The sequence below is a fragment of the Glycine max genome, chromosome 20 (genome assembly GCF_000004515.6).
Source record: "Glycine max cultivar Williams 82 chromosome 20, Glycine_max_v4.0, whole genome shotgun sequence".
NCBI lineage: Eukaryota > Viridiplantae > Streptophyta > Magnoliopsida > Fabales > Fabaceae > Glycine > Glycine max.
The window spans coordinates 34,531,071-34,554,624 of NC_038256.2; the positions used below are offsets into that span (position 1 = coordinate 34,531,071).

At 33.3% G+C, this 23,554-nt stretch overlaps 1 protein-coding gene and 1 long non-coding RNA gene across 4 annotated transcripts; one reads left to right on the forward strand and one right to left on the reverse strand.

The window, feature by feature from the left end:
* Positions 1-792: 792 nt before the first annotated feature.
* LOC102667285 (uncharacterized) lies at positions 793-9,037 on the forward strand. The gene is made up of 8 exons (XR_005890254.1): positions 793-1,110; positions 1,216-1,265; positions 1,409-1,584; positions 2,112-5,535; positions 5,947-6,068; positions 7,117-7,274; positions 7,687-7,850; positions 8,649-9,037. It is a non-coding gene; the product is annotated as an uncharacterized lncRNA (long non-coding RNA).
* Positions 9,038-10,338: 1,301 nt separating this feature from the next.
* On the reverse strand, positions 10,339-23,554 carry LOC100782618 (myosin-23). Of its 3 annotated transcripts, XM_006605777.4 has the most exons (25): positions 23,119-23,251; positions 22,667-22,976; positions 22,190-22,568; positions 21,757-21,858; positions 21,523-21,666; positions 21,286-21,436; positions 21,148-21,175; positions 19,866-20,031; positions 19,710-19,773; positions 19,565-19,578; positions 19,397-19,481; positions 18,561-18,664; positions 18,267-18,405; positions 17,965-18,083; positions 17,545-17,697; positions 17,337-17,426; positions 15,770-15,847; positions 15,055-15,213; positions 14,479-14,685; positions 13,717-13,922; positions 13,450-13,585; positions 11,893-12,022; positions 11,658-11,804; positions 11,322-11,389; positions 10,339-11,212 (listed from the first exon to the last, which is right to left on the reverse strand). In XM_006605777.4, exons 3-25 carry the CDS (start codon positions 22,550-22,552, stop codon positions 10,553-10,555), a joined length of 3,513 nt encoding a protein of 1,170 aa, XP_006605840.1. In that variant the 5' UTR covers positions 22,553-22,568; positions 22,667-22,976; positions 23,119-23,251; the 3' UTR covers positions 10,339-10,552. The 3 variants fall into 3 exon arrangements, with proteins under 3 accessions (XP_006605840.1, XP_006605839.1, XP_014628251.1); XM_006605776.3 differs by lacking the exons at positions 22,667-22,976; positions 23,119-23,251 and adding an exon at positions 23,289-23,554; XM_014772765.3 differs by lacking the exon at positions 22,667-22,976 and having other exon boundaries at positions 23,119-23,262.

The following is a 23,554-nucleotide window of genomic DNA, read 5'->3' on the forward strand; positions in this document are numbered from 1 at the left end:
ACAAAATGTTTCGAAATTTTTATTCAGTAACCGATGTTCTCATGTAATACTCTTCCTTTTATCACGCACTGAGAACACGTTAGTTTTTTAGTAGGTTAAATACAAAGGAATAAAATTTGCTTTGGTTTAATCGCACACTACCTTCCCTCACACTCATGATAACAATACTCAAATTAAATAACAGTTTCTAAAATCTCTTTTATTTCTACAGTCAAATAAAATGTTCATAATTTCTTTAAGCTTATCCTCATCTAAAGCATGGAAGCCAAAAAGAATGCCATGAAGGTTTGATGTCGAATATTTTTTAAGTTAATAGAATTTATTTTCTATTTTAAAGAAAAAACTTAAAAGCCACTACTTTATTTTCTTTATTGCGTTAGGATCGTTCATTTTCATTTCTTTTTTCAACTTTTGTTTCTATAATTAAATAATGATAATAATTCTTCTATTTACAGAAATAAAATCAATTGTGAAGGTGCCGAACATCGGAACCGAGGATGCATACTTGCTAAGCAAATTTTGGTATTTATAGTTTTAATATTTTTTTAACAGAATTCATAGCTTTAATCTATACCAATATATAAAGAAAAAATATTTCTATATTCATATCCAAGGTATATAATAAAAGAGAAGCCCAATGAAATGTCTGTTGTGTCCATGGCTAACAGTTTGACATCTGGTACTTTTGCTGGTTTTTTGGTCATTTTACCCCTCCAGCTTTGGCCTTGGTTTTCTGCCACGTGGTTTGCTGGTTTGTCTTTGTTTTCTGCCATGTTGAGTGTTTAACTTTGGGCATTTCAGCTTGAGTGTTTAACTTCTGTTGGTGGATGCACGTGGCTTCTCCAGCCTTTTTTGATCATTTTCCTACCAACTTTGAACCCGCTTCCTTCATTTGTGTCATTTCCCCACCAATTTGCTTCCTTTGTTTCCATTCTTTCTTCTTCATTTTGGTGTCCTCTTCACTTCCACTTTTTTCTTTTGTTTTTGGTTGAGTTTTAAAGCTGCTGAGGGCTTCCATCTTCATTCTATTTTTTACGATTTTGGTTTGGATTTTTTTTTCTTCCTTCTATCTTTTTCAATAATCTATCACCGTTTTTCTCCGTACTGTTGGTAAAATTTCTCAATCCCCCATTTCATTCATTTTTTTGTTTTTCCTCATTCACGGGTGTTTGATTTTGTTAATTTCGATCTTTTTGCAATTTTTATTTGGATCAGGGTGTTTGTGGTTCAGTGGTACCTATCTTTTTACAAGTGTAGGTATGATGGTAAGCTATTTCAATCAGTTGTTTCATCCAGGATAAAGGAATTGAAACCACAGTTTATTAATGCCATATCCATTTCTATTATAATTTACAAACATTATGGGAAGGAAACAAATATGTAGTTAATTGTGATACATCTTTCACAGGTTGATGGAGTTAGAAGTACTATTACTGATATCCATGAAGACTTGGGTTATTTTCAACAAACAGTGGAAACATTGGTATGTAATATGTTTGTTTTCTCGCAGATCCGCGACCCATTTGGAAAATTTGCTGCTTTAGCTTAAAAATTAAAAACAGAGCGCAAACACTTGGATCAAAGGTAGGTACCTATATACATATATTTCCACATATCCATATACATATATAATTTGTATTATACCTTCTATTGAAGTTCGTGGTTTTAATTTTTAATAAAAGGTTTAGGCTTCTACTTTTTAAGGTGTTGTGTTAAGCAACATGGTGAGACTCAGATCCTATTTGCTGTGTAATAAGTGAACCTCAGAATGTTTTGGTGGCTTTATTTTACTTTTATAAATAAGTACAAAAATTAATAAATTGCTCATGTTTTTGGGATGGTGATTAATTTATTTCCTTCTTGGTTGCGTGGTTGTTTTGCTTTACTTAATTGCTTTCACAGCGTCAAATGAATTTGAAATTGCGGGGCTGAATTGTTGAGTGAGGCATTTGAGTTTATTTTCAAGTTCCTGTATTTGAGTTTGAATAACCTAATACTTTTTGTTGTTGGAATTGGTGAGCATTATTATGCAATAAAATATGGAATATGGTAGGCATTTGAGTAATGCTTCTTAACGAACTTCTAAAACTGTGATACTAATTCGTTGACAGAATGTAAGATTATTCCTGATGTGGTGAACCTTCTCCAACAAATACAACTGGTAGTTTGGGCAGAGGCAAGCCAATTTCACTACCTAACATCATAACTACAGATGACATGTTTGGCCTGTCATGTGGATGCTGTTGCAGACACATAAGACTGATATGGATGCAGCGCAGAGCTTCATAGAGATTGCAAGAATCTGTTCAGTATTCACTAATCAATTCTGAAGGCCTGCCTTCTAACCACAAAGCCCATGCCTAGAACACAAAGTAATGTGTCATTCACTATGATGTAAATATGCATAAATAAATAAAAATGATTCATGCACTGTCAGCTTAAAAGAATTTTATACTATCATCTTGTCATAAATTGACATGTGTAGTAAATTTATTAATTTTTTAAATCATTACCTTATAATTTATATCATGATTCTTAATTGATTGACAATATACATTTTTTTCACTGCCAATTCATAGAAATTACACTTCAAATAAAATAACAATTGATTGATGATTTACACGTACATGTCCAATAACGTTTCTATTTTTATCTTGTTGATTGCTTCCTGCATTTTTATTTACATAATATATTTTTTATTTTCTATGTATTTTAATTATTTCCCTTTATATTTATGGGTGAAAACAAATGATACTCATAATTTCTTCTTTCCTACTTTCTAAACTTGATATGCTCTTAGTTTCCTTTTTTATGTGCATATCAAATAAATATAAAATGTATGTCCTCTTAATGATCTATATTCTTGCATCTTATATACATACTATATTATAGGTTTGTTTGTGGTGTCTTTAGGACCCTGATCTTTTTTAGTATTGATGGGCTTCAATTTTTCTAAAAGGTCGATGAGGACATATTTGTTGGTTTAGAAGATTTCTGCCGAATAGCTCCTTCAATTCCTATCATTGTCAATGTCATCATTAGTGAAAATCTTTTTAAGGTGCAACCACCTTTCCTTCATTTTGTGTATGTTTATGCATCTATTTTTAATTGTTTATTTTTCCTTAATTCATTTTTTGGGGGCAGGGCATAGGACATATTTGTAGGAGTGCCTGAACGTATATCTCTTTCACTGTTGATTTTTAAGAGGAATCTGCTTAGCTTGATTACTCACCCTTCAAGTTTGATTCCAACTTTACTTGTGTTAATTGAGTGAGGCATTTGAATTTTTTTTCAAGTTCCTATATTTTTATTTTTAAGTTTACCTACTACGGTACTGGAGTGAACATTCTATCTTGAGTAGTCATGATCCTCCTATTGTTTTGGCTAAAGTATATGCCAATGAGGAGAAGACCAAAGACCTTGCATCACAATATGATGTTAAGGGATTTCCCACAATTAACATTATGAGAAATTAGGGAAAGAATGTTCAGGAATACAAAGGTCCCTGTGAAGCAGATGGCATTGTTGACTATTTAAAGAAACAAAGTGGTCTTGCTTCAATTGAAATTAAATTTGCTAATGAAGCTACTGTTTTCGTTGGTGAAAATAAAGTTGCTATTGTAAGTGACCGGTTGATTTGTTTTCACTTTATTTCAAGTTACACTGGTCTATTTATAATATCTTCTTATGTTTTCAGGTTGGAGTTTTTCTGGAGATTAGTTTGACAACTTTTCTGCGTTAGCAGAGAAGTTGTGTTCTGATTATGACTTTGGTCACACTCTGAATGCCAAACTCCTTCCAAGAGGAGAGTCATCAGTTTCTAGGCCCGTAGTTAGGCTGTTCAAGCCATTCAATGAACTTTTTGTTGACTTCCAGATAGTATTCATTTCTGCGGATTTATTTTGCAATATTATCTTTATGTTTTTATCTTATCTTTTTGTTTAGTTACAGGTTATTATTTATATTGTTTATTATTATTATTATTATTATTAATATATGGTCCCTTACAATTGCGTTCTTTTATCTTAATTCTAATTTTTATCTTCATTATGTTATGTATGTTTATCTGATATAGTCATTCAATGGGGCCTTTTTTAAAAGTTTGAGAGACCCTTTTTGGAAAGATTACTTTGCAAATGGTGCAATTGGAAGAAGAATTCACTTGGGAAGCATATCTGGACTTTCTTTTAGGGTTTTAATTTTGATGTAATTAATAAGCTGAACTGTCAGAAAATTTTAATCCTGATAAATTTATATATATAATAAAAACTGAGAAAGGCTCGTTGCTTGTGCAATCTATTATATTTTGTTGTTGTTGTTGTTGCCGTTGTTGCCATTGTTGTCGTTGTTGTTGTTGTCATTGTTGTTATCGTTGTTGTTGTTGCCGTTGTTGTTGTTATTGTTATTGTTGTTGTTGTTGTCGTTGTTGTTGTTGTTGTTGTCGTTGTTGTCGTTGTCATTGTCATTGTTGTTGTCGTTGTTGTTGCCGTTGTCATTTTTGTTGTCGTTGCCGTTGTGATCGTTGTTGTTGTTGCTTATTATTATTATTATTAATCCGAACTGATGATGGGTTTTTGGAGTTAGCTGGCCCTCGCGGGATTGCAATCCTTTGTCCCGTCCATTGTAGCAGGTGTGTCGCCCAGGGCATTTCAGTTTTGGTTTTCTTTGGCATTCTTTCTTCAAGGTTGTCCTAAGTATTGCTCTAGAATTCTATTTAATTTTATTGTTGTTGTTGTTGTTGTTATTATTATTATTATGTAGGCTCGAACTGAAGGCCCTTTTTTATGTGTGATGCCAGGAGTTAACGCTGATATTTCCTAACTCTTAATTTTTTTTTAGCTGTCATGCATGTTTGCTTCGTTGTTGTTGTTATTATTGTTATTATTATTATTATTATTATTATAAATTATGTAGGGTCTAGCGGAAGACCTTTTTTAATATTGTGATGACAAGAGTTAACACTGATATTTCTTATCTCTTAATTTTTTTCTGTTGTCATGCATGTTTGTTTTGTCATCATCATCATCATCATCATCATCATCATTATTATTATTATTATTATTATTATTATTCCAAATTGAGGACGGGTTTTTGGAGTTAGCTGACCCTTGCCGGATCGTAATCCTTTGTCCCGTCCATTGCAGCATGTGTGTCGCTTATGACATTTCATTTTTGGTTTTCATTGGCATTTTTTCTTTAAGGTTGTCCTAAGTATTGCTTTAGAATTCTATTTAATTTTATTTTTGTTGTTGTTGTTATTACTATTATTATGTAGGCTCTAACCAAATGCTCTTTTTTATGTTGTGATGACAGAAGTTAACGCTGATATTTTCTAACTCTTAATTTTTTTTTGTCATGCATGTTTGCTTTGTTGTTGTTGTTGTTGTTGTTATTATTATTATTATTCCGAACTGAGGATGGGTTTTTGGAGTTAGCTCACCCTCGCCAGATCGCAATCCTTTGTCCCGTCCATTGTAGCACGTGTGTCGCCCATGACATTTCATTTTTGGTTTTCTTTGGCATTCTTTCTTCAAGGTTGTCCTAAGTATTGCTTTAGAATTCTATTTCATTTTATTGTTGTTGTTGTTGTTGTTGTTGTTGTTATTATTATTATTATTATTATTATTATTATTATTATTATTATAACTGTTCTTTCTTCAAATTATGCGTTTCACATATTCAGAGTAGTTTTAGTGTTTTTCTTAATTGATAAGCAATGTTATTGTCTTTGGAATCTGAAACTATTAAAAAACGAATTTCTTATGTACTCCACATGTCAATTAAGAATTTATTCTTGTGTGTAATTTTTTTTACAACATTTTTTTTACTTTAGGGTTTATGTTATGAATATCTGATATCTCAAGTTTTTGTATTTTTTCTTAGACAATGATTTTCTTACATTATTTGTGAGAAGATTATACTGAAATGCTTGGTGTTTTCTTGCAGTCAAGCTAAACGCAAATCACATGGTTGTTGGTACTCTCTGTGGCTTTGACCAGTTTATGAATTTAGTTGTTGACAACCCTGTGGAAGTGAATGGCAATGAGAAAAATGACATAGGGATGGTGGTGAGTCCTATTCTTTTGCATTATCTTTTAAATTTAAGTTGTTAAGATATTACAGTTAATAGAGCATGAACATAATTAATAGTCAAAATTGCATCTGTAGGCTCTTCTTAGATGTGATTTAATGTTGATGACTCAAATGGTTTCCCTGAATTAGGGAAGAATTACAGCTATATAATAATTTCTCGGCTCTTGCTATATGAAAACTTACTGCAATGCTTGTGATCGGGTTTGCTAAGTAGGCTTCCTCATTGAAAACCCCTAGCATGGAGAGATGTTCTCTGCTTTTTACAGTTTCGTTATATAGATTTTTTTTCTTCTTCTGATTTTCGCCTTATGTATTTGCATTAGTGTTTCCTAGATGTATATTCCTAAATTAATAATTTCTTTTATACTATATATTTTTCACTTGATTCATATAGGAAATATAAATAGAATTATGGTTAGCAATGAGCTCAAGTGTTCACTTGAATGACAATATCATCTAGCAGCTGCATCATCAGAACTACCTACCATGGTGGAGCGTTGTGTTTTTTTCATTTTAACGAGTATTTATTTATTTATTTTGAATGGATACAGTGGTATTTTGTGTAGGGTTTCAAAATGGAGGGTCTATCAATTTGGAGGTGTAGGATCATCAAAGTTATGGTTTTGTTAAATTGGTATTTTGATTTGATACTTTCCAGCAAAAAGCCTTTGAATGTTGTAAATAAAATATATGGACCTGAAAGTAGATACCTTAAAAATGTCATTTCAAAGTGGAAGTAAGCAGTAAGTGTCTTCTTGGAGTCATTTTTATTGTACCCATGTGATGAAAGACTGCGACTAATCCTATGTTTAAACACTTAAATATTTAGTGAAATTCAATTCGATTTTAGTATACACTAAAATTGATAAATATTGCTTATTTAGCACATTCACTAGCTTTAGCTATGCAGCAAAAATTTCTATCATAATGTTTTTGTCACCATTGCATGCCCACTCAAATTGACTTATTGACATTTTTGTTTAGTATCATAGCTAACAGCTGTGTTTATGGCTTTTCTTATAGATGAGGATTCTAATGGGGCAATAGATCAAGAGGAGTTGAAAAAGTGTATGTTCAACGGTGTTCTAATGGCTAACATGTATGTTTATGGCTTTTCAACGGTGTTCATTCATCTTTGTCGGTTTTCACACGTCGTGACCAAGGGAGCTCACAACTTTCAGGTTCTACTGTTATTATCATTATTATTATTATCATTACTACTACTACTACTACTACTACTATTATTATTATTATTATTATTATTATTATTATTATTATTACTATTATTATTATTATGTAGGCTCTAGCTGAAGGTCCTTTTTTATGTTGTGATTATTATTATTATTATTATTATTATTATTATTATGCAAAGTATCATCTCGAGTAGCTCAAGGCAAAAATAGCAAAAACGAGTTAAATGAGGTAAGTTGAATTTTGATGTTCCATTTGTGGAATTCTTCTTTTTTTCCAACCCGATATTGTTGAGTGCATTGTGCATGGTTGTCGGTTGATAAATATAACTGTTCTTTCTTCAAATTATGTGTTTCACATATTCAGAGTACGTGTGATGTGATGTGCCTTTGCCATTTACAGGTTCAGAATCCACACAACATTAAATACAATGGAACAATTGAAGATTTAAAATATACATGGAGAACTTAAAGTTTTCATGGGCTGTTCAAAGGGAATGGTACTAATTGTGCTCAAACTGTCCCAAATTCTGTTGTGAAGTTCTTCAGTTATGAGCAAGCTTCCAAGTAAGCTTTCCTTTAGATATACAATGATGTATTGTAGTTTTATGATGATAAATTTGTTATGATGGCATTCTGCCATCCTTTTTTATTTTAATTTTTTCAAAACAATTTTCTTTAAGCATGGTCACTCCTTTGGTAAAGTAGTTTCAATTTTTATATCCATGTCTTACATATATAGCTCTTTCTCCTCTTTTCACTGAATGTTTCTTTTCTGGCAGAGGTATACTACATCTTTATCATAAGCAAACTATGATGTATCAATATCATACGTGTGATGTGATGTGCCTATGCCATTTATAGGTTCAGAATCCACACAACATTAAATACAATGGAACAATTCAAGGTCTAAAATATATATGGAGAACTTAAGGTTTTCGTGGACTATTCAAAGGGAATGGTACTAATAATTGAAATTTGTTTCCCCTGGTAGAATGAATTTAGTGTCTTCCTTTATGCCTTTAAAACACACCAATTTTCTTTTATTAATTTATGTATGCTTGCCTTACTAGCATTGTGTTGCTGTCCAATATGAGAATGGGCTTAATTTGGACTGATTTGGGGAAATTGTCATTAGAAGGAAGAAGGATTGAGATGATAGTGATACTGATTAAAGTGCCTTTGGTAGTTTGGAATTTTCAACAAATGTTTTGTGAATGATGTAGTTTGAACAATCACTTTATTATAAATGTTAAGTTTAATGGTATATTGCAATTAAAAAATGCTTGCAAACTCGCTTACCATGCATGGGTTGTCCTTATACAAATTCATGTTTATATATAAGATTATTTTTTTTCATTACAGAGACTTCCAAATTGTGTCATTACACATCTTAATGCCTGTGGTCAACACATGACAATCCTTAGAAAATTTGGATCTCCACTGCAATGGAATGTTGTGGTCCTTGACATTGGAATTGGCCACAATATGTTGTACAACCATGGTATCAATTTCTTGCCGATAGTGATTTCTCCCACGGCGATAAGGTCTCCTTTTATTACAAACGTAGGGATAAAATATGGGAAATTATCATCCGCCGCAAGAAAGACTGGGACGACAATGACACTAAATAAATTTAGAACATTAAATTGGTACTTGTTGATAATAGTGTTTATCTTTCTTGCTTTTCTGAATAATTTGTCTACTATGTAAATATATTATTAATGTTTAATCTATTTTAATTTGCACATTAATTTTCATTTTATTTCTGTTTTACAAAACAAATAAACATACATAAAAAAAATTTACAAACGCATGGGTTTCAGACTAGTTATATAAGAAAGTAGTAGAGGATAAAGAGTTCAGCACCAAACAAAGTGAAGTTGGAACTCTTTTAATATTTGTGTAGATTTCCTTGAGAATTGTGAAAGTGAGGGAATAGTGACTCTGTTAACATTTGCTTAAAAATTATTTGTGAATCATGAGGTAAGTAACTATAATCTTTTTCTGATATCTAATTTGTTAATATCTGTTTCAGCTTTTAAATTATTTTCTTTTCTTTTCTTCTACCTCTATAATAATATTTTTTTTAATCCAAAGGAGACGCTATTATCTTTGATGAAAAATTGAAAGAGATTATTTATTTCAATAATTTTGTCTCATGGTGTTTACCTCCTTTTCCTTTTGACTGTGATTGTCATCTCCAATAAACCAAGTTTTAAAACTCATTTTGATTTTGAAATTACCCATTTTGCAGGTAACATATTAGATTTGCAGGTAACTATGTCTTTTTAATCTCTCATTCATGCTAAAAAAAATAATCTCTAAGTAACCTATTTTCTAAACTTTCCTTTGTTTTAAAATTTTAAATTTACAAAGTACTAATAAACTGGAATTTAAAATTGACCATTTTAAAATTTTAAAACTAATTTTAATTTTAAAACTCATACTCATTTTGAAACTAGCTGTGTTGATTGAAATTTGATAATTAAAACTACTCATTTATTAATTTTGAAAATCATTTTAATTTTTTATACATGATAACTTTAAAAGTGATTTTGATTTTAAAACAATCTATAATCATAACCGATGATTATACATGTTTCGTGCCTTGAAGGTTTTTCCATCCATGATAAAAATGTTGCTGTCATACATGATGTTCAGGATGGATATGGGCAAATGTGAATGGAACACTACTGAGAATGTTTTTTGTATTTAATATTTGTTATAGCGTTCCTAAATTACTCAACAAGTAGTTCTCATTGATGTCTTTTCCTAAATTACTCACAACTTGAAGGGAACAGGTGAACTGACTTGTTCGAACTTCGAAGGTAGGTTGATATGCAGTCGGACACAAGTCTTTTCCTAATTTAAGACTGACTTGTTAGCTGTTGCTTTGGTCATGGTGGAATCGCCTCTATTTTTTTTATAGTTAAAATTGAATTAAAAAAAATTAAATCTTAACCGTTGAAATATTTTAGCCACGTGTCATTCTCACGTTGAAACAACCAGAAACCTCCATTTCTCTAACAAATAACAAATGGAGAGTATTCAGTATCTAACTCCACAACTCGTGCAGAAATTTCTCATAAAATAAGAGTGGCTAGCAACAGCTAACCTAATTACAGTAACCAGTAATTCATTCGTCCTACTCCTATCTTATCTTTCCTATTATATTTTCTTCATTTTCGGATATATAGTAGGCAATGCCCTTAAAACAGTGCATAGACCAAAGCCAAACCCCAAATAAGAATAAATAAATAAATAAATCAACTTATTCTTGTACTATTCCTTCTTCCCCACCAACTTTTCTTCACTTTCTCAATTGATCCATCTTCACTTCCAAGTTTATGCAAAATGACCTTTGTTTCACGTAGTCTTGCACCATAATCCTTTTTCCAAGCCTCAAACATTTGTTTTAACCTTCTAAGCTCTCTGTCTGGGTTCAAACTTGCTTCAACTTGACCAGATTTTACCTCTACCAAGAACTTTGCATCATCACCAAACACTTGACTCCTCTGCTCAAATTCTTCAGCCAACCGACTTATAACACTCAAACCAGCACTCATTGATCTTGCCCCATTGCTTTCTTGGCGCCGGTGATTGGTTCCTACATCCCAGCTGAAATCCCTGTCATCACTTGCATTAACAGAAGCATCTGAATTTCTTTCAGAATCATCCATAGCAAGGCTCTTCTTTGCAATAGAGAGGCTAGACTGTAGAGACCTCATTTGTTTCTGCCATACTTCTTCCATGGATTTCATCTTTAATTCATATTCAGACCATCTGTTCTCATACTGTTGAAGGCGTTGGTGAAGAATGTCATTTTCCTCTTCTTTCTCTCTCAGGGAAGCTTCTGCCTTAAGTACCCGGCGCTGTAATTCAGCCAGGAAAGATGACTTCACCAGAACCTCATCTGACTCATTAGTCTGTTTTAGAGGTTCATGATTGTAAGTATCACAAAGATGAAAATTTTACAAGCAACCCATGCCAACAATCCTTTTGAAACATAGCTTCCGAAATTAGAAAAGAGAGTACCTTAATGCCCCGAGGTTTTGATAGTCCTATATCTCCTGAGCATCTTCTGACTAACCAACCACGAATAACTGCAAAATGCAGTAAAAACAAATGAAAACTTATCAAATACCATTGAAAAGACAGCTGACCACACATTACAGTAAACTATAGTACTACGAAATATATAATTATCTTTCACAATAAAATTTGGGAATTTTGAAAGAGAGGGAGGAAGGCAAAGAGAACTGATAATTTTTTAAAACAAATTTTGGTTCCTCAATCCTTTATGAGATTCAAACATTCGAATAAAAAAATTTAGTAACATTTATCCTTGCATTTCGAGAACACAATTCTTACATGATTGTATGACAACTGCAGCACCATTAATACTTTTCATTCTGTTCCTTGCAAGTACTGTTTTCATCCGCTTTTGTATAATAACAGCAGCCCTATGTCTCTGAAGCAAAGCTGCATATTCCTTTCTGCTTTTCTCTCCTCTAATAACTACATAAACGGGTAAAAAATAGTCAGTCGGTTAGAGTTCTCAAGGAAAGTGTTAGGCTGAAAGAATTAGGTGAGAAAAGGGAAATACATGATTGGAGAGTAGTGATTCCTCTCCAAAGCTCCTTGCGATAACAACGAGCTCGGTAACCCCTGAAGCAACTTTGCACACGTAAAACTCCATGCAGGGTACGATTTCTGGTATCTTCAAGCACTCCAATCTGCAATCACAGTTAACGCATCCTATTAAAGACACAATGCAAAAGAAGAGTAAATAAAGTTTAAACTTAGGCCTTGGGAATAAAACTATTTCAACGACTTAAATACATAACGCAAAATTATATTGAACACAACAAGGACCGGCTTAAATACAAGGACCAGTTCTATCATGCAAAAGAGTAGGCAAAGTCATGCTAAAAAAAATTAAAATAAAAAATAAAAAATTCAACCTGATTAACTCGGGTATTCAACCTAAGTACCCAACCTGTTTTTTAAGCTACCGGTCTAGTTGGATCAGGCAGAATCAAGGGCCTACCTAAACCCATGCCCTTTCTCCTTCCTGACAAAATAGGAAGAATCACAGGCCTACCTGGACCATGATATTGACACCCTCCTTTTTTATCTTCCCAACACCTCACTTTTTTATGTTTTTTGTGAAATTCCTATTCTGTTCCCCTCTTCACACCTCCCTCAGCCTCAACCTACCTCTTTGTCTTCTTCAATTATCTTCTTACCTTCTCTTCTACAAGTATTGCTCTTGTTCTCCATGTGAGTTTTTGCACCTTCATTGCTTCTCTGGCAAGATTCCGACTGTTATTTTTTTCATGTGTCGCCGACACAATGGAAACTAGTTTCATTTATGTCATGACTAGTGCAAAATAGGCACTCCGCGCCTGCACTGGACATGGAAGTTAACTGTGTGTATATTTTTTTTTTACGTAGTGATTTGTTTTAAAAAAATGTAAATGCAGTTGGAAGTTAAAATAAAATGTAGTGGTTATTGGTTTCTCATAGTTGGGGATAAAAATGTCCAAAAACAATGGACACCAAATGAGGTTATTCCCTTTATAATAGTTATAGATACACTAGAAAATATCTTGACATGATCGTGCCAAGATATGTAATGGAAGCAAATTTTCGTTAAGTATTTTGCCAAGATACTCAACTAAAACTAGTTTCCATCAGGTATCTTGATACACAACATAAATTAATTTCCGTCAAAAATATGTCAAAAAAATAATTACAAAAAAAAGTGGGGTGGGAGTATAAAAAAGTGAGTGTCAATAGCAATAACAACAAAACATTAGCAAAAAATTTCTAAAGCCCAAAATTCCATGGCTTATTATTAAGTAAAAACTAATTCTCAGATTATAACCCTAACCGCAAATAACATCAATCTTATTATTTTTCTTCATTACACTTTCACCATTCTACCATACTTGTGTAAGATGTTGAACACAAATTCTAAAAGTACATGATAATAAAATAATATATCCTTCACTAATTCATTTTTAATTTGATGTTAACCAAAAAGTTAAAAGCCATAAAAATTTCTGATTCTATAAAATCATTGCAATTACATTCGTTTGCCACAACAATTAATATGAAATGAGAAAAATGTGTAAAAAACTTATAGACATCTATTTACCTGCCCTGTTCGAAAGAATAGTTTCGTGTAGCCAACTTGATACATCTCAGGCAAAATGTTGAATTGATGAAGAATAGCAACTGAAACACTAAGTGGATCCTGAGAGGCAACATTTTCAAGGAGAAGAAAACCATATCTGATTTACCACTCCCAAGTCAATAACAGAAAGGTTAGAAATGTGCAAAAAGCACGGGGATAGGGGATAGGGGACGGGGGGGTAATTTGAAAGGATATCAATCACCATAGTTTCTTTCTCTGTTGTTATACCTTCTGGCAAACTTTTGGTGAGATACTCTAGTAGGAAAGCCCGATCTTGATATCCGAACCACTTCCAGGACCCCACAACATCTCAACTGCTGCAGTACAAGGCTTTGCTCATATGATCCAGGTGATTGGAGATTATTGGGCTTGATGCATCGGATAAAATGTGGTGTAGTACTCTCTAAACGTTGCATCAATTGGAACAATTGTCCCTGGGTGCCAACAGAAATAACTTATAAAATCAATTAAAGCAAGATAAGTATCCCAACCTATCAAAATAACCCCCTGAATATTTAAGTTTGTTTGGTAGGAGAGAGGTGGGGGATTATTTTCACTCAATTCCACAAAAATGAATGCTAGCAATTAACATTTGCCAATAAAAAATTTAAAAAAAAAAAATCACTCCGCTACTTCCATTTTCACTTGTACAAACCACAATAGTAGTGTAACTATGTGTATACCATCCTATTTTTTTATCACTTAAACCAATTCCCAATTAAAACATATGAATTGAATTGATTATTTGTACAATTAAAAGAACTAATCTGAAGCATCTTCATTGACAGGCAATGTGACACTTATCATTAGGATCATTAATATTTAGATGAGGCTGTCCTTTTTCAAGCTGTAGATGCAGTATTTTGCATGGTTACCATTAATAGCATTATAAACATATTGAATAGAAGTCTAGGAAAACCAAAATATTAGTTTACTTAAGTATTAGAACCTTTCAAGTTTTAGAGAAAAATCATAATTAAGGTTATGTACCTTGAATTTTGTGGCAACGCTTAGCTTTTGGGAATCTGCCCCACCTGACTTGTGTAAGGGACCTACTACAGGCTTCTCAGATTGAGTAAGCATATGGGATGCAAATAACTTAGGAAGATGACATTTGCTTGAGGATAGAAGTTGGATGGAATCCAAGTGCAATAGGTCCCTGTTCTTTTCCAGGAATCCAGATGTATCGTAAGTGACCTGGAGAAGAATAAATGAAACTATCAAATAATCAGATAAGATGAGCAAACTTAAATTGGAAAGAAATTACCTTTTGTTTTTAAGAAAAATGATAGTGTTTTGGAGTTCAAAAATATTAGCAATGAAAGTTTAATCAGAATCATGGTTAGTAAGGTTATAAATAATGCATGGATTCAAATATAGTGGAACTGTGACTTTCTATCCATAAAACTTAGTTGTATTACATTATAAAACCCACACCAGAATGTCAAAATGGAAGCCATTATAATAATGCAATCTTAGACGCATTCATATTAAGGCAATTTACAAGCGCTTTGCATAAACAGATAGAACCAATAGAATGTTGCATAAAAATGACCAGATTAATACCTCCCCTGCATAATGACGCACAGTAAAGGCTTTTTCTCGTTCTCCTTTGAAGCATGAGTTGGAATTCAAATGCTGCTTAAGCTTGTTAGCAAAGGTTAAATCTGTGCCATTAGGGAAAGTTGACTCTTCATCTAACAGGGATAGTAGCCCCAGTGGTTTCTGCACATGTCAGAAGCTAAGTCTAAGACAGTCGAATTTCCAATTTCATATCAGACATAACATTTTCCCACAGTCGAAGAGAAAAATATTAGCCACAGATTTTATCCTCTTAACATGCACCATAATATCAGACATCAGTGCCTTGTGTCAGGGAAATAGGAGTTAAAGCATCACAAATTAAACAAGTAGTAATACAAATTATATTAATAGTTGAATTCAGATCGACATTGTAAAATTTTAAACATCAGTTAAGGAACTCTGAATTAACAGCATTCACTCCAAAATCCCAATCGATGTGCTTCAGTCTCGCAAAAAGACTAAAAAGCAGCAGCTTTCAACAAAGCTTCTACAGAACATCTTGACAAAATCATATCCCAAAATATTTAGTTTAACAGCAGAAAGAAACAGAATTGCATATATAAGAACTACATATGGGGCCCACTGAAGAAGCAGATTAAGTTTTTCCTATTACCTTTGCCTTCCATATTCTAATTCTAATAAAAGCACACTAAAGATTACACAGAAAAGGTCAAAGTAGGGCAAGGAAGCTCTGTACCTTTTCAAAAAGATTAAGGCAATCTTGATTGTCTTCAAATTCAACTTTAGCCCAATCAATTCCATCTTGGATATATTCCTGAAACAAAATTGTAAACAAGCAACAGGCATAAGCAAATGTTTAGTTTTTGGAGGTAATCATAGATTTTTTTTTCATTTTATACAAAGGCATTCAGTACTTTCAACTTTTATTTCATGGTCATCAACTTAAATGAGAACTTGTTTAAACATCAGCTTTCCAAAATTACATCAATATATTAATCACTCCTGGAAAAGTATTAAGGTCAACGACTAGAGGAAGTTGAGTTATGTGGTCCTGAACAAGGACATTTGGAGGGTAGTTTCTGATATGAGCCCGTTATGGAACCAGGGAAGATTGGCATCCAGCTTTTTCTACCAACATAAAGGGGAAATAGTAGTAGCCTAGTCGGTGTCAGTGTGTGTGGTTTTGTTAAACCAGTATGGAGTAATTAGAGTATTGTAAGAGAGTAGCAGTTATTCAACTGCACTCTTGGGTAGTTTACTCTAGTTAATACTAGTGTTAGTTTGCTAAGTTTGTGAGTTAGTTAGAGTTAGTTAATGACAGCTGTTGACAGTTGTCATAACTAACAGTCTAGTCTATAAATACCATACTGTAACCTTGAGTTCTGTGGCTAATAGTATTTCCCTTTTCACATTTCTAAAGTTTTTCATTTCTCTCAAAATATCTTCTCTTTAGTACTCTATTAGGAGTGTGGACTCAATAGTGTTAACCTCTTGGAAGTTTTTAAAAAGGAATTTAAAATGCATTGGCATGGGGGGCCAACTCCAAAGGGTGACCTGCCACCTAGGCTTATCATGGGTGGTTGAAGTGGAAAATATTCAGTCCTCCAAGAGTATTCCCTCCATTAAAATTATAAAATCAACTACGTATGATCATTTTTTCCCAATTTTATTTTCTTTAAAATAAAAGAGATAAAACTATCAAATTAAGAGTGATAGTTGTAGTTGTCAAAGTAGGTACTACAAGAGTATCAGAAATTTGCTCGTTGAGATGGGTGTAGATTTGGCCAAAGCCAATTTATATTTTATAGGCATCTTAACTTATTACCCTAGATTAAAAAAACAGAAACAAAACCATCACTGGTCACTGCAAAGAGAAATATCACAGCATCAATTCGACATAATTTTAGCATTTACTTTAGAACTGATCTCAACTCCTATTAGAATAGTCTCTAGCTTCTTTATTAAAAAAAAATAACAATACAATTAATTCAAAGCCCCAAGGTCAAAAGTAAGACCATATTACAGTCCATGATGTTTTAATTTTAACAGATTAAGAACCTCAATAAGGAAAAGCACAAAGGAAGTTGAGGGACAGGAAAGAAAAAAAAAAGGTTGTCAAAACCAAAGATCAGGGAATTATTATGAAGAACTAAGAGTTTAAAATAAAAATGTTGCAGGTCTAATATTCACCTTTTTAATGGCAACTTGCAAATTTGAATGTGATTTTTTCAGTTTGGCTGATAAAATGCAATGCACCTATTCTTCATCCATTATTAAGCAGTCAGTTTATATGTGGCACATACCTCCTGTTCTAACTTGAATAAATGACGATTGAAGTGTTGTTGTAATCTCTCATTTGCATAATTTATGCAGAACTGCTCAAAACTGTTCCTCTGCATGCATAAAATCCACCACATACAACAGAGCAAACATTTTAAAAAATTAAATAGGATAAGGATAGTGATATACACAAAAACGCATATAAAAGATCTGCCATATAATATAACATACATTGAATGACTCAAAGCCATAAATATCTAGGATGCTGATTGATCTGCCAGTTCGTCTTTTGCCAACCGCAAGGGATTGGTTTATTTGTTCAACCAACCAATCAAACAGACAAGCATATATTGACTTCGCCAAAGCATCTCTTGCATCAATAGCCTGCGTGATAAGAAAAGCAACAATCATTCATATTTAACGATTGAGTGAAAATTCCAAGAAGGAAAATCCAATGAAGCAATGTTCATCACCAATGAAGTGTTCTTTTGCATTCTGTTACCTTGTAATAACAAAGTAAATGAACTGGCACATGCTGATTGAGAAACTCAATATAAATTCATATACCCATAATCTTTCCCCTTGGTAAGTTGCAATTTTTCCAACCATAATTATAGACAAAGGTAAATGTCAACACTGTAGTCATTTTACCTGAGATAGAGTCAACTTCTGGACAATAATATCATTACCAACTTTCATTTTGCGAGTTGATAAAGTCAACTTCAGGTCTTCAATTTCACAGCCAATTAACTTGGCAACAGTGAACAGTCCTATAAGAAATCAGGAAACAAAATTCATTTTTAATTGAGATACTAATTAACATATAATGCATTAAAGCATCCAAAATAAGGTCAAAACTTATATGCACCAGAAATTAGGTATCGAGTGCACAATATCAAGCAGGAAAAATTCTATGCTTTAGATTTCATTAGTAGATTCCACAAAATTCTTACCTTCATCCTCAACAGCTTGAACATGATTTTCATTATCTACCACAGTAAATGATATGTTTCCTAACCATAATACTGCAGCAAGCATTGCAAATACATTCTCCTGGTCTCCTTTGCTAATGTGGACAACATCCAGAGCTTCCTGGAAATTAAAAATAGCATGAAAAAACTCATGTATGTCAAGCTATTATTTCAGACTCAAACCACAAGTCAAAATGGAAATTGTAAGAAATCATATATAAACTTATGTGAATGCAGATCATTCATAAGCAACAAGCGATGAAAAATAATGTATACCTTGACTATGCGAAATTCTTCTGCGTCATCAACTCCCGTAATTGAATAACAATTGCTCTGCCTCAGATATTTATAGTCCTCAGCACTTGTTAGATTTAGCTTTTCTGCAATACAAAGTCAAACATCAAACAACAATGAAAAGGCAAACACTAATAAACTAGAATATACAACTTAATGAGTTAATGTCATGTAGAGGAGTATTCTAGAATAAAAAGCTTATATCATTAGGGAAATCAAATCCCATACATGTGCGATTAGGTTCTAATTAGTATCCTCATTAGTTTGTTCCAATCCTGACCCAACTAAGGAGAGATCAAAGTTGAATGTCTAATTGAGAAAGGGGAGATAAATGCCCATTTGACTCAGATTGTAAAGGAATGAATAGTAATATGAAAAGAAGTAATGCTAAAAGAGTTTGTTTGAGTATTACAAAGTGTGATAGCATTTTTTCAAGTTACAAGGTTTCTCCACATTCTATTCAGTGTGAGCCTAATCCTCACTCAAAATATTGAGCCCTGCTGCAGAGATCCTCCAACTATTAAACTCATGCTATCTTCTTAATAAAAACAATAAAACAATTTCTTAAACAAAAGGAAGAAATTCACTTACAAGTACAATCCCACCCAAGAGATAAGGGTTGGACATTAAAGGCAAAAACTGTTACCAAAGAAAAGGAAAAAATTGAAACCAAAATTTACAACTAAAACAACAACAAAGCCTTATCCCACTAGGTGAGGTCGGCTACATGAATCACACAACGTCATTTGGCACAATTAAAAAACAAACTTTCAAAAATATTATTAAGTCTAAGATCTCCCTTGATGATTTCCACTTACCCCTAAGTGATGATGGTGCTCCAGCACATAGCTGATAAAATATATGATATGACCTTTCCCCTTCGTTGCATTGGACTACTCTAGACTGTTCACATACAAAGTAAAACATGGGTCAATCACATAAATTGGACACATTGAAATCTAAAACTAGATCAAAAGAATGAATACCTTTTCCAGCAAAACTGTTTATGGTATGGTCAGGCCAGGAGCATCACATGGATTCAATACATAGATGCAAATGTTGACATATTAGTTGGAAACTTATAGAAGAAGCAAAGACACAAGCTTTCAATCACATCCTGTGAAAACTTACATGTTTGAATATTAGCACCAGATATTTTTCCAGTTTCACTGAAGTGAATCTCAATGAGCTTTCCCTGTAACATTCAATCAAATTATGAGATTTCAGCACCAAAAGTTCCCTAATGAATCAACTAAAAGAATCAATATGATAAATGGGAAATCTTACAAAACGACTTGAGTTGTCATTTCTTAATGTTTTTCCATTACCAAAGGCTTCTAGTATCGGATTAGTCTTTAATATCTCATTCTCTATTCCACTTCCACCACCAAGGGTAGCCAAGTACTGCATTGCTATTTTTGCCGTCTCAGTCTTCCCTGCTCCACTCTCACCACTGAATATGCAGATGAAAATAATTATGTGTCCCAATTCAAATGCAATTAAGGGGCACACAAGGTTAAGAAAACCAAGTTGAGCTTGATATTAATGCTGAAAACTTCAGGCAACATAAAGAAGCATTTGTTTCCATCAATGCTAATCAAAGAATGGAAATGCAAAGCTCATCCCTAAATTATATTTGTCTTCACCCAGTAAAGCAAAGTTCCTTTGTTACATGAATGTTAAAGCATCAACAAGAGGATAGATAGAAGGGAAAACTGAAAAGTATCTCAAGCAGGTACCACAAGGGAGACTCAATACTAAATAAAAAATCTGCAAGGCGAGTGTTTAAAAGTTAAAACCAAATCCAAGCATCTAGACACTTGAAAGTTGAAATATTAACAGGAAACAAACGAGAATTATGTCTATATGACATGAATATGAACTCAAATTTATGAACAATATGGAATATACAGGTTTCTCTTTAGTTTTTCAAGAGAGTAAGGGCAACTATAATATTATTTAATATGGATAGATAAAATATTTGGGAAACTAACAGAAAAAAGAACCAATGCTAAAAATATTTACAGCTTAAGGCATAGGAACACTTGACCACTCAAGTTGCTACTCATTCTTTGAACACCATCAACCAGCAGAATGGTTAATCATTCATGAAGACATGAAATGAATATTTTTACCATTAACTCCTTTTTAATATTTTTTCCTAAATTATTTTAGCCCTGATCCTGCATTTGATCCAAGACATGTGCCAAATGAAAGAAATGACCTATCTCTATATGAGATTTTGAGTAGCTCTTATACAATGAAAATGCTTACTAAAATCTCCAGAAACAGAGTGTAGACAAGAACAAATGCAATAAGCATGATATATTTTGGTTCAAAATCTTGAGTAAAACTAAATTGGGCCCCCACATGGGAGCCTGTACACTAGACCATCCTTTAAACTTGAGAGAGTAAAACATAAAACCAGCATTCAAGCAATACTTGCACAAGTTGCAGCTGAAATAAGAACTTAGATTGAAGCATCTTATAAAAAAGAAAATAAAGAAATGTCAAATAGTTTATGACAACTGATTGCTTAGAAAAGGAAAATTAATCAAAAAATACTGACCTTATAATTATAGATTGATTCACTTCATCTGTAAACAAAGCAAGAGACAGAGTACAAAGTTATAGCTCAAAACAAATGGAAGCAGCATAACTTTTGAAAGTTCATCCGCATATATATGTAAATATAAGGAAAAGTTACCCCGTATCATTTCTTGGATGGCTGTGTCAGTAATTGCATATACATGAGGGCTTTCAATTGATTTACACTTGTAGGCTTCAATGTAGTCATTACCATACAGAGGAACTTTCTTAAATGGATTTACAGCAACCAAAACAGGCCCAGCTTTTGTCTGAATTGAATACAGTTATGTAATTAAAGATGTTATGATTAGGAAACAAATTTGAAGAGAAAAACTTAAGCGATATAAAGACTTACATAGATCATATTATGATTGTATCTATATTGCAGGTTGAATAAAACCGATGGCTCATTTAAATAACTTAGTTGCATGAGGTCATCCACTCCATCAAGAATATCAGGATTAGCTGGCACCAAACTCTCCTCTTTCACCTTTAAAACCTATGATTAAGAGGGGGTGGGGGAAGAGTACAGTTAATCAGACCAAAAAAGAACTGAACATTACTTGAGAAATATTGCCACTTATCTTACTTTCCCATCAGGCAGTGAAATGACAGATTCAGCTCCAGAAGTTGTTATTATCTTTACCAGCTCCCAATCCCCATTCGGTAGCTGAAGCCAGGACTGAAGCTTCTGAAATAGTAAACTTCCGAAGTAAGAAAGAATTTTCATTAAAGAGAGATCAAACAAACTCAGCAAAGAAAGGACTGATTTGCTTTGATGGCAATTATCTCCTTTTGAAAAATTTTAAACAGCTTATCAAAGCAATGAGGAATGCATTCCTTCCCCAGCACAGTACATCCACAGTTGGCCATTAAATAAAAGAAAATATATCAATTCCTTGAACATTCTTCCAGAAAAATTAAGTTATTTGTCCAACTGAATAACTACATAGCAAGTACAATAATAAACTGATCACAAAACCCAGCAGCAGAGTAAAACTAAAAACCAAAGCCAAAATTACCTTTTTTGAACCATAAGGATTTGCATCATTCCACCTGCTTTCCCTAGAGGATGTCAAAATCGATGGGAGGGGCAATGAAACAGATACTGAGTCTTCATCTGCATTAGACGGCCGGTCTTTTAATGATCTACCTTTTCCACCATACGGCGAGTCCTCGTCAAAAAGATCCATGCCACCAGCACGGCAGTTAACTTCCTTAGAAATCTCCGCTACCAGTGCACCATTTTCAAGGCCATTTGATCCAATCGGATTGGTGTGTCTAAATTTAACATCTCCATGTTTTTCCACGAGAACGGGGTTGAACTCAGGAGGCAATGATTTGATGGAGTGGAAGGCAGGCAGGACAGTGGATGTCTGAGACATCTTCCCTTATAGACTTCTGCCATAACCAAAAAAGGTTACCATCAGGAATTGCACATTGCGGAAAAGCGAAAAGTAATAACATTTTTCAAAAACAAAAAAGCTAACTTTCCATACACAAATGGGCCTTTCGAACTTTAAAACAAGGCCCCAATGAATGACTTCATCAGCATAACATAATGGAGAGGGGACCCTAGCTCCACATACACACTCTACTCTCTACTCCCTAATCCATTGCTCCAGGCTTTGAAGTAGTCATCCAATCGACAAGTCAAACCTCATTCCAAGCTGTAAAATTCAAAATCATGAACCTAACACAACCACGCCCCCACTCAGCCTAATCCAATGGACCCAAACTTAATGAACTCCCTTCAAGGTTGAAAACGTCTTCCTCCTTCAATCTTTCTTTCTTTTTATTTTAAAAATACTGCAACAAAAACACAGAAACGGATCTTTCGTTCTACACTTCTACTCAAACATCAATTTCTAAGTTAGCAAAAAACTATGAGCATTGGAAATTTTTTAAGAAAAAACAAAACACAAAAATCAACTAAGTTGAAATGCCTTACTTAGAAACTAACAATCAAGATAATAAAATTTCAAACAACAGTCCTCATTATCTTCAAGCTCTCCTCCTTTTGCGTGCCGAGAACCAGAAGCATAGCCAAAGAACGGTCAAAACACAAACACGAACGAAATCAGCAACTTAATCATATTCTCGTGAAGCGGATCCACTAACCTCAGAAGACGAAGAAGATGACTTGTGAAGAAGAATGACAAAGACGAAGAAGATCTTGCAGAACGGAGTTAACGTTGGAGGAATCGATGAGCATTGAGCGATTCAGAACTCAGAAAACGAAGAGAAGAAGAAGAAAGAAACACAATGTGTTCGCGGAAGAGCCTCAGCCTCACAAGGCCACGTTTGGTTCCTCACAATGTATGGAGAAGAAGAGAAGATGAAACATTTGAAAGAAACAGCTTTTTTGGCTTTGCTTTTCACACTTC